Source organism: Tupaia chinensis, unplaced genomic scaffold, assembly GCF_000334495.1.
Source record: "Tupaia chinensis unplaced genomic scaffold, TupChi_1.0 Scaffold000127_2, whole genome shotgun sequence".
Taxonomy (NCBI): domain Eukaryota; kingdom Metazoa; phylum Chordata; class Mammalia; order Scandentia; family Tupaiidae; genus Tupaia; species Tupaia belangeri.
The window spans coordinates 1415357-1427703 of record NW_006159596.1 but is presented as its reverse complement, the minus strand read 5'-3'; the positions used below and the strand labels follow the sequence as shown (position 1 = coordinate 1427703).

Genomic DNA, 12347 nt, shown 5'->3' with positions numbered 1-12347 from the left:
CCATCTCAATGAAGTGTTATTAATCCAAGTAGTGAAAGGAAACCAATTATAGAATGTTTCCATTCTATTTCCTTTTTTTTTTTTTTTTTTTGGAGAGGTTTTTGCTATAGGGCAAGTGTGCTTGCCAGAAAGACAGAGACAGAGATAGAAAGTGAGAAATCACCCCGGGGGGATGGCCACGCCGCAATCCCTTCTCTTCCATTCTCCTCTCAGGATGTTGGGCATGCACGCACACACACCCGGCGTGAGTTTAACCCACTGGGTCCAGGACTTGAACCATGGTTGGCTACATGGGAGTCCAGCTACATAGCCATTACGCTAACTGCTGGTCCCTATTCTCTTTCCTTCCTTCGAAACTGACAGGTCTATTGACCTCTGGTTGTGTAGCTCAGAATGTAAGCTTAAATTAAATGGAGCTTTAAAAAAAAATAAGTATGAATCAGCACCTGCAGTTAGCGTAATGGCTATGTTGCTGAATTCCCATGTAGTTGACCACAGTTTGAGTCCCGGACCCGGTGGCTTACACTCACTCTGAGTGCATGTTTTTCTATGCCCAGGATCCCGAGAGGAGAATGGAGGAGAAGGGATTGTGGCATGGCCATCCCCCCTGGGGGGTGATTTCTCGCTTTCTGCCTCTCTGGTGAACACAGGCACTGTATAGCAAAAACCTCTCAAATAAATAAATTAATAAATAAATAATGAATCAGTAATCTTTGAGCTTTATTTTGCAGCATTCTGATTTGATAATTCATATTGAAAAGTATTTCTCTTATGTATTGAATACTAAATTAATCTGTGAATTTATTTATTAATCCTCATTTGCAAAATTTGTGTCAGAAGAAGAGAAATATTTGCAATGGTCATCTCATTTCCCTATTTTCTTTTTGTCTTTCAGTTGAGAAGGAAGTTGAAGCCTTCAGGAAGAATGAAACAGTACCTAATAATACATTTGAAGATTTAAAGATATTTTTTCCTCATCTAAAGAAAGAAGGCAGGCTTTATCCTGATGTAATCCTTGCCAAAGAGAAAACAGGCGGTAAGAAAATTTAGAATCGGAAAGTTAAATACAGCCATTTGGGTCTTTAGAGACATACTTTTAAGTTTAAAATGCAATCAATTAATATCATACTCAGGTTGATATGTAGACTAGCAGTCTATCTGGCATTAATTTGGATGATTAGAAATGAGTATGTTATGTGGTGGAAAATAATAGCTCCATAAGTATTCAGTGACTTAAATTCAAATTCAATTTTAATATGGGTGCATTAAAAATAAGTCAGTATGTCAGCTATACAGAAAGCTTCTGCTCAGTGCTTAGTAGATCTTTTCTCCTGGGTTTTGATAAATCTCTTCTTGCCTGGTTATCTTCCTGCTTCCCTATCTTTCTGGAGACAAGATTAGCAAAAACTTTCCTGAAGAGATGATGTTTAAGCTAAGCCTAGAAGAATGAGTTCACGTTTCCTAGGTACACAAGACAAGAAAAACCAGTGTTCGAAGCAGGACTGTATTTCAGCCAAGGGTCAGGATGTTCGCCATTCCTCAAAATCTCATTCACTGCTCTGAGAGTGCCACTGTAGGGCAGGCCCCTGGGTTCCTGTTTTCCATATAGTTTTGTTGGGATAAAGCCAGGCTCATTCACTGACTTACTGTTGGCATCTGCTCATGTGCTAGGACAGAGCTGAGTAGCTGCAACAGAGACGGTATGGTCAAGACCCAAAAATGTTCTGTTATTTGACGCTTTACAGAAAAGCTTTTGCTGATCCCTGCTCTAGGCAGTCCCTTGAGAAGAAATAGTCCTGCTCTGTCACCTGCCTCTGACATATTAACCAAGACTGTCATGTCTGGAGGAGGGTGCCAGATGACATTGTTTAACATCTATTCATCTCTTACTGTGGTCCACACCCTGAATTCTATGGAGGAATGTATTTCAGCCAAGGGTCAGGATGTTCGCCATTCCTCAAAATCTCATTCACTGCTCTGAGAGTGCCACTGTAGGGCAGGCCCCTGGGTTCCTGTTTTCCATATAGTTTTGTTGGGATAAAGCCAGGCTCATTCACTGACTTACTGTTGGCATCTGCTCATGTGCTAGGACAGAGCTGAGTAGCTGCAACAGAGACGGTATGGTCAAGACCCAAAAATGTTCTGTTATTTGACGCTTTACAGAAAAGCTTTTGCTGATCCCTGCTCTAGGCAGTCCCTTGAGAAGAAATAGTCCTGCTCTGTCACCTGCCTCTGACATATTAACCAAGACTGTCATGTCTGGAGGAGGGTGCCAGATGACATTGTTTAACATCTATTCATCTCTTACTGTGGTCCACACCCTGAATTCTATGGTTTCTATTATTATCTCATTTAACCCTCACAACCCAATACGGTAGGGCTTGTTATTATCATCTCTATTTTACATCTCAGAAAATTGAGGCGTAGAGAGATTAAGAAACCTCTCCCCCCCCCCCACTTTAGTTTGCTATACGTCACGTGCACTCACTGGAAAGAGGAGAATGAAAGGTAGAGGGCAAAAGCGAGAAATCATCCCTCAGGGGATGACTGCACCACAGTTCCTTCTCCTCCATTCTGATCTTGAGGTTTGGGGCATGCACGCAAATGCTCCCTGCATGTTTTTCAAGCTGCAGGGTCTGGGATTTGAGGTACTCAGTCTGCTGTGTGTGGTCTAGCACCTTAACCTCCACGTCACCTGCTGGCCTGGAACTTTTTGAGTTCATACCTAATGAAATTCTTTAACTGCATCCAATTCTCTCTTACATGTGTTTAGAATGTAGTGTCTACATATATAGATATACATGCATTGTGCGTGTGTATGAATGTATGACAGAGTACATGCTAGACAAAAGATATAGTTTGTAAGAAGAAGAGAAGCTGAATGACACAGGAAAAAAAGAAAAGCCAATGCATAGAAACTATTAGATATTAGATAGCAAGAATAAACACAGCTTTGGGTAAACATCTACAGATATAAGTGGAAGCCCAAGGCAGAATGAAGGAAGGTGGGAAGGAGGTGCTGGAGTGGGAAGGAGCCATAGAACCCCTGCCGCAGGAGCTCTAAGTGTTGAGGTAACTGTTTTCCAAGCTCTTTTAAGTCCTGAATAATTTTCTAATGTCTCAACTATTTCCTGATATCCAACCATGATGTATGTATTAATATTTATCCTTTTTTCCCCCCGTAGGGCATTACCAGAGAGAGACAGGGAATAGGAAAGTGAGAAATCACCCCAAGTGGGAATGACCATACCACAGTCCCTTTTCCTCCATTCTCCTCCTGGAATTTTGGCCACTCATGCACACTCGATATTTGAGCTGCCAGGTCCAGGACTCAAACCGAGGTCGACCATGTGGGAATCCAGAGCCTTAACCACCCTGACATCTATTAGCCCCTAATCATCCTCCTTTTGAGACACCTTCGGTGGCTTTTCTCAGTTATCAGCAGCAACTTAAGGGAGACTTTGTACCTGGCAACTGAAAGATCCTAACATAAAATATATGCAAAAATATTTTAGCCTGTGGCATGGCCTCCTGGGAGTTTATCATCAGTCTTACTCATTTAATACTGTTGGTGTACCTCAGGTAATTTTTTCTCTCTGTAACTACCCTTTTTTTTTTTTTTTTTTAATTTGCCAGAGGGTGCATGTCAAAGAGAGACAAAGGGACCAAGAGGGAGAAGGAGAAAGCACCTCTCCAGTAGGGTGTGGTCATGTCATAAAGCATCTCTCCAGTGGGGCATGGCCATGTCATAATCCCTCCTCCTTCATTTCTCCATCTTGTTGGGATTTGGGGCACCTACACACATGTCCGTGGCCTTGAGGCTGGGATTCATGCAGTTGGCCATGTGGGATGCAGCTCCCCAACCACCAGACCATGGGACTGACCCATTTGATCAAGCTCTTCATCATTGCTTACTATTCTAGTAAAATAGGCTTGCAATTCTTCTCCTGACTGTAGTATTACCAGTCAGTCCATTCTTCATACCTTCCTCAGATACATTAGTCAAATTCGTAACTGATTGTGCAGTACAGCTGTGAACACCTTTCATGGCCACGAGCCCTACTCAGATACAAAAGTGGGCACAGACTCGGGGCTAAGGTTAGTTTTCCTCCCATGTCTGCAGTTTCCTTTGCACTGGGCATTTCCATTGCCAACAGAAGAAGTCACAGTTACCTGATGCAGACCCTGAGCACCGTGGTCTCTGGGATGACTCCTGCGGAAGAGAAGGACTCGGTGGTTATTGTCTCGGTTGCAGATGTACGTATAAAAAGTACAAAGCTCCCTTGCTCTTGCTCTAGGTCCTTCCTCGGTGGTAGTCACTGTACTATTTTGAAAAATTTGAAAAACAATCCATAGATACCTTTTTTGGATAGCATATCACATGCTTGATACTTGTATGGTACCAGTGAGAATGGGTTATATATGTAAATCCAAAAAGAAAATATTATGGCTTAATGTAGTAGATATAAAATTACTACTTTTTTTTTTTACCTTTTTTTTTTTTTTTTTGTAAGAGAGAAACAGAAGGACTGAGAGAGAGTGAGTGGCACCTTCAATAGAGTCTCGCACAGCAGTCCTCCCCCAAACCTTCCTAGGCAGCCAGGATCACAGGCATGTGGGCATGTGTTTAGCATGTACAGGCCAACACGAGAACCGAACTCCAATCTTCCACGTAGTGGAAACAGCCTGCCGCCACTGTGCGACTGCAGCTGGGCCAAGATGGCCAAATCTGAACCGCACCTGTTTGATTGCCAGAGGATGTGTGCGTTCACCAGAGAGGGAGAAAACCCCCTGGTGGGGTATGGTCACGTCATGTTTCCTTCTCCTCCATTTCTCCATCCTGTCAGACTTTGGGGCATGTGTGCACACGTGCCTAGCATGTTTTTCAAGCCAATGGGGCTAGTATTTGAATCACGGTTGGCCGTGTGTGACCTGGCTTCCTGTAGACAGGGCTTAGCTGCCATGCTATGGGGCCAGCCCTGAATAGCATTTAATGTAGGATCCTTGCCTACCATACGGTACAGAAATTGTATGTATAAATACACCATAACATGGTAGTAAAACATGCCCAGCCCAATGAAAGTTTAGTGATGTATGTTGTCTTAATAGTTGCTATGAATTGAGGGACTCCTTTCTATACCTGAGGGATTGTGGACAACTTCTCAAGACATTGTTTATAACCTGTATTATACCTATGTAGAGTAGGTATTACTGTCCTGATTTTTTAAAGAAGTTTTTGCCTTAGGGCATAGGTGCTCCCAAGAGAGACAGAGAGATAGAGGCAGTGAGAGTGAAAGTGAGAAATCACACCCCCCCCCCCCAGGGGATGGCCATGCCCCCACCCTTCCCCCCCAGGGGATGGCCATGCCACGATCCTTCTCTTCCATTCTCTTCCTGAGATCTTGGGCACGCATGCACATGCTCCTGGTGTGATTTTTCAGGCCACCAGGTCCCAGACTCGAGCTGTGATTGGCCATGTGTGAGCCCAGTGACATAACTGCTGTACAATACACTGACCCCACAGTCCTGAACAGAGAAAGGAACTAGAGTTTAAAAGAAAGTACCTTACACAATTATTAAAAGAGCAGATTCAAATCTAGGTCTGTGTGATGACTCTGAAGGTTTCTATTTTGCTCACACCACATAGAACTATTAAGTACTGTGTAAACATGACATCTTCAAACCGTGGAGGGAAGTTTGACAACATGTCTCAGATTCAGCATGTATTTATTTTTTGTCTCAGAAATCCAAATTCTGGAACCTTATCTTAAGGAGATATCAGACAAGTGTTTAAAAATAATAAAAACATGGGGCCAGCAGAAATCCTCCTGGGGGAGTGATTTCTCATTTTCTCTATCTCTGTCTCTCTGGTGAGTGCACATGCCCTATAGCAAAAAAAATCTCTCCAAAAAATAAATAAAAAATAAAATCGTGACAGCATAGCATGATTAGGGACACAGACTCTGGATGTAGATTGCCAAGGTTCTTTCTTTTTCTTCTTTTTAGTTTTTGCTATAGTGTACATTTACTTGCTGGAGAGAGACAGAGAGAGAGAGGGAAAGTGAGAAATCACTTCCTGGGGGGGGGGGCAGGGGAGGATAGCCATGCCACAGTCGCTTCTCCTTCATCTCCCTTCAGGATTTTGGGCACACACATGTGTCCAGTGTGACTCTACAGTCGGCCACATGAGATCCAACTGCCTTAACTTCCACACTACCAGCTGGCCCAGGTCGCCAAGGTTCAAATGCCAGCTTCTCCACCTTGGACTTGCGAACTTGAGCAGCTCACGTAAGTTCTCTGTGCCTTTTTTTCCTTATCCGTAAGTACAGTTGATAATATTGCCCAGACCCCATGTCATAGCGTTGTGGGAATGAACCAGCTAATACATTTAAAGTGCTTATAATGATGCATGGCACAGAGTCAGTGTTTAATGAATAATTATTTCAAGGATTCTCAGTGCAGTATTGCTTTATGCAAGTATAATATTGGAAACAACCAAAATATCCATAGGAGGCTGGTTGAATACTTCATTATGTATCTCCACAATGTGATACTCTATAGCACTGAAAGGAGAATGCGGGCCACCCCGTGGTGTGGTGGGTGGTGTGGGTGGTGTGGTGGTTAAAGAGGTTGGATCCCACATGGCCAACTATTTGGTTTGAGTCCCATACCTGGACACTTGAAAAACACATTGGTTGTGTGTGTTGGTGCTCCAAATCCCCAAAGGAGGAAGAAATGAAGGGGAGAGGGTTTCAGCATGACAATCCTCCATGCAGGTGCTCCTCTCACTTCTCTCTCTCTTTCTCTGGCAAGTGCACGTGCCCTTTGACCAAATTTTTAGAGAGAAAGTAGAATGAGTTATCTATGTCACTAATACAAAATTGATGCAGGAAGTTGGGGTGCATAGGCCCAATACCCAGTGCAGGAACAGCAGCAAACCTGGTTCTCTGCCTCACACTCACGAATGATTAGAGATGTGGCCACAGAGGGGGCATAGCAAACCAGAGTTTATTAAGAGAAGAAAGGAAGAACAGAGCTCCCAAGCAGGGAGTGGATCCCGAATGCGTTTCCAAAGATAAACTGAGGCAAGGAGGTTTTATCTTAGTCAGAGGAGCTTTGTTTGAGCTTCTTCTCAGGAGGGGCTTATGTATGCATTCCCCTCGAGGTGGGTGGGAGGAACATGCTAGATGGATCCAGTTATTTTTTTCTAATTTTAGAGTTGGTACAAAGGTCATGAGACTCTCTTTGTGTAAAAGCTTTGGGCCATAAAAGACTATTACCTTCTTCCTGGAATGTGGTGGGACCTGAAAAAAAAAAAAAAAAAGCCTTTTCTGCTTTAGGTCTATCACTGAGTCATTGCTGTAAGCCGTTTCTTGTGAGCAAGCAGTTCAGTGAGAGCTGAGCTGCTGCTGAGCTGTTGTGTCTCCATCTTAAAACTTGGCCATTGTGTGGGGAGATGGTGTAATGGCGATGTCACTGGACTCCCTGGACTCCCATGTAGTCGACCTCAGTTTGAGTCCTGGACCCGGTGGCTTAAACTCATGTCAGGCGCATGTGCGTGTGTGCCCAAGATCCTGAGAGGAGAATGGAGGAGAAGGGATTGTGGTGTGGCCATCCCCATGGGAGTGATTTCTCGCTTTCTGTCTCTCTGTCTCTTTCTGGCGAGTGCACGCGCCCTACAGCAAAAACTTCTCCAAAACAAACAAACAAAAAACAAACAAAAAAAAAAAAAAAGGAAGAAAAGAAAGAAACTTAGCTGTTTTGTGACTCCATTTTGGGCCTATATCCTAAACTATATTCTTAGGTCCCTGTCTCCTACCTCCAAATGATGTTAGTGTCATATTGTTGAATGAAAAAAGAAGTTGTAAAGCATCACATTTAACAATAATGCTATCTACATAAAATAAGAAAGAAAAGAAGGATAGAAGGGGAGGAGGGAGGGTAAAATGGGGAAAGACAGACAGAGAGAAGAAAGAGAGAGAATGAGCAAACCTTGGAATGCTGGTCTCCAAATGTAGATAATGACGAGGCCCAAATGCGGGGAGTTAGAGGAATCTTTGCTTTTCTTTCTTTCTTTCTTTCTTTCTTTCTTTCTTTCTTTCTTTCTTTCTTTCTTTCTTTCTTTCTTTCTTTCTTTCTTTCTTTCTTCCTCTCTTCCTCTCTTCCTCTCTTCCTTTCTTTCTTTCTTTCTTTCTTTCTTTCTTCCTCTCTTCCTCTCTTCCTCTCTTCCTCTCTTCCTCTCTTCCTCTCTTCCTCTCTTCCTCTCTTCCTTTCTTCCTTTCTTCCTTTTATTTTTATTGCTTGAATTTTCACAATAAAGATGCATTTGAAGGAACCAGCAGATGGTGTAGTAGTTATGTCACTGGACTCCCACATGGCTGAATGTAGTTCAAGTCCCAGACCCGGTGGCTTAATACTCACACTAGGCATGTGTGCACGTGTGCCCAAGATCCCAGGAGGAGAATGGAGGAGAAGGGATTGCTGCGTGGCTATCCCTCCTGGGGGCTGATTTCTTACTTTTCCTCTCACTGCATTACCCTAAGGCAAAAACCTCTACAAAAAAAAAAAAAAAAGGCATTTGAATGCAGGAAAAAAATAACAAACCCTGAAAAACACAAGTAGTAAAAGAACTATTAGGGAAATGTAAGTAAAAATATAAAAAGCCCTTCTAGGCCAATTTAATTTCTTAATACAGGAAGCATACACTGAATAGCCAGAATATTTTGTCATGGACCTTATTTTATGTATTATAATTTTTGTCGGCAGCACAGTGTACATCTCTCTGAAATGTTTAATAATAAAATATTGGGGCAAAATATAAAAGTGAAATAAGGAACGCCTAAGAAGCATAACTGTAGTGCTATGTTTAAAATATAAACATATTGGTGTGTGACAAATAGCAGGCGAGTCCACCCATGGCTACCTTAAGATCCGTAAGTAGCACAGTAGACTTGTCTACAGAGCCTGATATGTCTAAAGATCAGCCTCACTAAATACATTCAGAGTTGCCCCCGAAGTACTCAGGCTTGGTAATAGAACTGTCATTTTGCAAAACATTTTAGGATTTTATGTTGGAAATGCTTATGGACCCCAAGGCCACATCTTGTAAATACCATCAGTTATTGAAAAAAAAAATCATCTTTAAAGGGTACATTATCAAAAGCTTTTTACAAATGAGTCTGTCATCTCACCTGGAACACAGTCCAGTGAAAAAGAGCAGGTCCCCAAAGGTTATTAATAGAAGAAAACTTGGGAATCGAACTGAGTAATACTGTCTGGGAAAAATGTCATCCAATACTCATAAAATGAAGACATTTTCGAAAGGAGTCATCTTCTGAAATAAGATTTTACAAAATGACCACATTTAGAGGCAAACATTTTGGGCTAAATAAGAATTTGTATACTAATCTTTAAGTGTAAATGTTGTATAGTAATATTTCATATTGTGGCAAAGGGAGAAAACAGTTTCAGTATTCAAATCCACTTTTAAGAGGTTTTTGCTATAGGGCATGTGTGCTCACCAGAAAGACAGAGAGAGACAGAGAGACAGAGAGACAGAGAGACAGAGAGACAGAGAGACAGAGAGACAGAGAGACAGAGAGACAGAGAGACAGAGAGACAGAGAGACAGAGAGACAGAGAGACAGAGAGACAGAGAGACAGAGAGACAGAGAGACAGAGAGACAGAGAGACAGAGAGACAGAGAGACAGAGAGACAGAGAGACAGAGAGACAGAGAGACAGAGAGACAGAGAGACAGAGAGACAGAGAGACAGAGAGAAACCCCCCCCTAGGGGGGTGGCCACGCCGCAATCCCTTCTCCTCCATTCTCCTCTCGGGCTTTTGGGCACGCATGCACATGTGCCCAGCGTGAGTCTAAGCCGCTGGGTCTGGGACTTGAACCGTGGTCGCCTCCATGGGAGTCCAGCGACACAGCCATTATGCCAACTGCTGATCCCTCAAATCAGATTTTTAAAGTATGTGGCTCTTTCTAATTCTTTGATAAAAATACTAGAAATTATTAGGACAAAATGATGTTCTACGTGTTAATTAGATTTGAATGAGGCAAAAATGTGGTGTTAATAAAGCCACGAGGCATACTTAGTTTCAGTAAAATGTTTTCTCTCATTTCTAGAGTAATGAAGACTATTTATACTCTATTGTTGACATGATTGCTCAAAAGTAAGTGCTGATACATTTAAAAATTAACATTAATGGCATTGTGTGTTATCTAAAAGTCCTTTTTTACATTAACACTGAAGAATTTAATGGTGAAATAATATGATGTCTAGTTAATGCAGTTATAATATTAAAAGGTGAGACTTTGGGATGCAATTAGGATTAGAGAAAGTCATCAGGGTCCCCCTCCTCACCCCAGTGCTTTCTGGTGGCCTTATGAGAACAGACACACAAGAGACAGGTATACAAACTGTTCCCTGAGATACTCTGTACTACCTCAGGACTGCAGAGCACTAAGAGGAGTTCACCCAGGGCTGTGGTGGTTAAGGTACTGGATTCCTACATGGCTGACTGTGGTTCTAGTCCCAGCCCCGGTGGCTTGAAAATCATGCTGAGTTTGTGTGCGTGTGTGCCCAAAATCTCAGGAGGAGAGTGGAGGAGAACGGGTTGTGTAATGGCTATCCCCCTCCCCACACCCCCCTGTGGGGGGATTTCTCACTTTCTCACTCTCTGTCTCCATCTGGTGAGTGCATGGATCCTATGACAAAAACCTTAAAGAAAGAAAGAGAGAGAGAGAGAGAGAGAGAGAGAAAGAAAGAAAGAAACCAACCAACCCACCCACCCTCGGCAGATGTAACCCCTTAACCTTAAGCCTCCAAGACTGTAACCTAAGTGATCTTCTATTCTTTATAAGTTATCTAGTGCAGTAGAAAAGTGCAGAAAAGTGGACTTATCAACAGAAAAGTGGACTAAGACAGACTAAGACCAAAGGGAAAAATATAAGAGCAGATGAAAGAGTCAAAAAATTCATTTATTTGGGCAAGGAGAGTAGAATCAAGTGTCATTCTTTTTTTAAGAGACATTTTTTGCTATAGGGCACATGTGCTCACCGGAGACAGAGAGAAAGTGAGAAATCACCCCTTCAGGATTTGGGGCTTGCACACACATGCGCCTTGCATGAGTTTCAAGCCACCAGGTCTGGGACTTGAATGGCAGTCAGCCATGTAGGAGTCCAGCGCCTTAACTACTACATCAGCTGCTGGTCCCCAGAGTGTTCTCTTTAAAGGTTATTTTTTTTCTCATAAAGGAGAGAAGACCTTATACTGATCATGAGGGATTTACTGGAGGTAAAGAAAATTTAGAACAGTAATGAATGCTTAAAGTAGGTGATATATTAACTATCTTCAAAAATTTTATGTAATATTCAGATTATGAGAACATTATACATAGGGGACCAGCAGTTAGCATAACGGCTATGTTGCTGGACTCCCACGTAGTTGACCACGGTTCGAGTCCCGGACGCGGTGGCTTAAAACTCACCCTGGGCGCGTGTGCGTGCGTGCCCAAGATCCCAAGAGGAGAATGGAGGAGAAGTGATTGCTGCATGGCCATCCCCCCTGGGGGGTGATTTCCTGCTTTCTGTCACGTGCATGCACGTGCGCCCACCATAAGTTTTTTAAGCCACCAGGCCCAAGACTTGAAACACAGTTGGCCATGTGGGAGTCCAGTGGACTTAACCACCACACCACCTCCTGGTCCCAGTCCCTAGAAGATCACTTTAAAAAGAATTATAATATATGGTTACTTGTGGAGATCAGAAATGAACAAAATTTATGTATGAGAATATTTGCAATTTGTTATAACATTTCAGAGGTATTGGGTCATCAGAAAAGTCATGATGTTTTTCTCTATGTATTTCTATGCAAAAATGCGTCATGACTTTTCCAATGACCTAACAATTTCTGGTTTCAGAAATTGCTGTTTTTCAACTGGAGTTGAAATCATACCAGAAAACTTTATCAATGATTTTTTTTAAAAAGTGATTCTAGTGATGCTAATGGTATTAATGTTAACAGCAAAGGGTAAAGAGTTGAAATAAATGTTATTTAATTTTTTCAAGAGAGTACAATAAAGTAGTCATTTCACATGTTAAAATTGCACACTATAGGGACCAGCAGTTAGCGTAATGTCTATGTCACTGGACTCTCATGTAGTCGACCGTGGTTCGTGTCCCAGACCCGGTGGCTTAAAACTCACGCTGGGCGCATGTGCGTGCGTGCCCAAGATCCCTAGAGGAGAATGGAAGAGAAGGGATTGCGGCGTGGCCATCCCCCCCGGGGGGGGGTGATTTCTCGCTTTCTGTCTCTCTGTCTCTCTGGCGAGCACATGC

The 12347-nt window shown here is 42.6% G+C and overlaps 1 protein-coding gene across 1 annotated transcript in view; it reads left to right on the top strand.

The window, feature by feature from the left end:
* The window catches only part of MGAT4D (MGAT4 family member D), a 34556-nt gene that overhangs the window by 9137 nt on the left and 13072 nt on the right, over nucleotides 1–12347 (top strand). Inside the window, exons 4-6 of the mRNA XM_006144649.2 lie at nucleotides 896–1036; nucleotides 4124–4257; nucleotides 10134–10180. Coding sequence (XP_006144711.1) covers nucleotides 896–1036; nucleotides 4124–4257; nucleotides 10134–10180 — 322 coding nt within the window. The remainder of the gene's footprint in view (nucleotides 1–895; nucleotides 1037–4123; nucleotides 4258–10133; nucleotides 10181–12347) is intronic.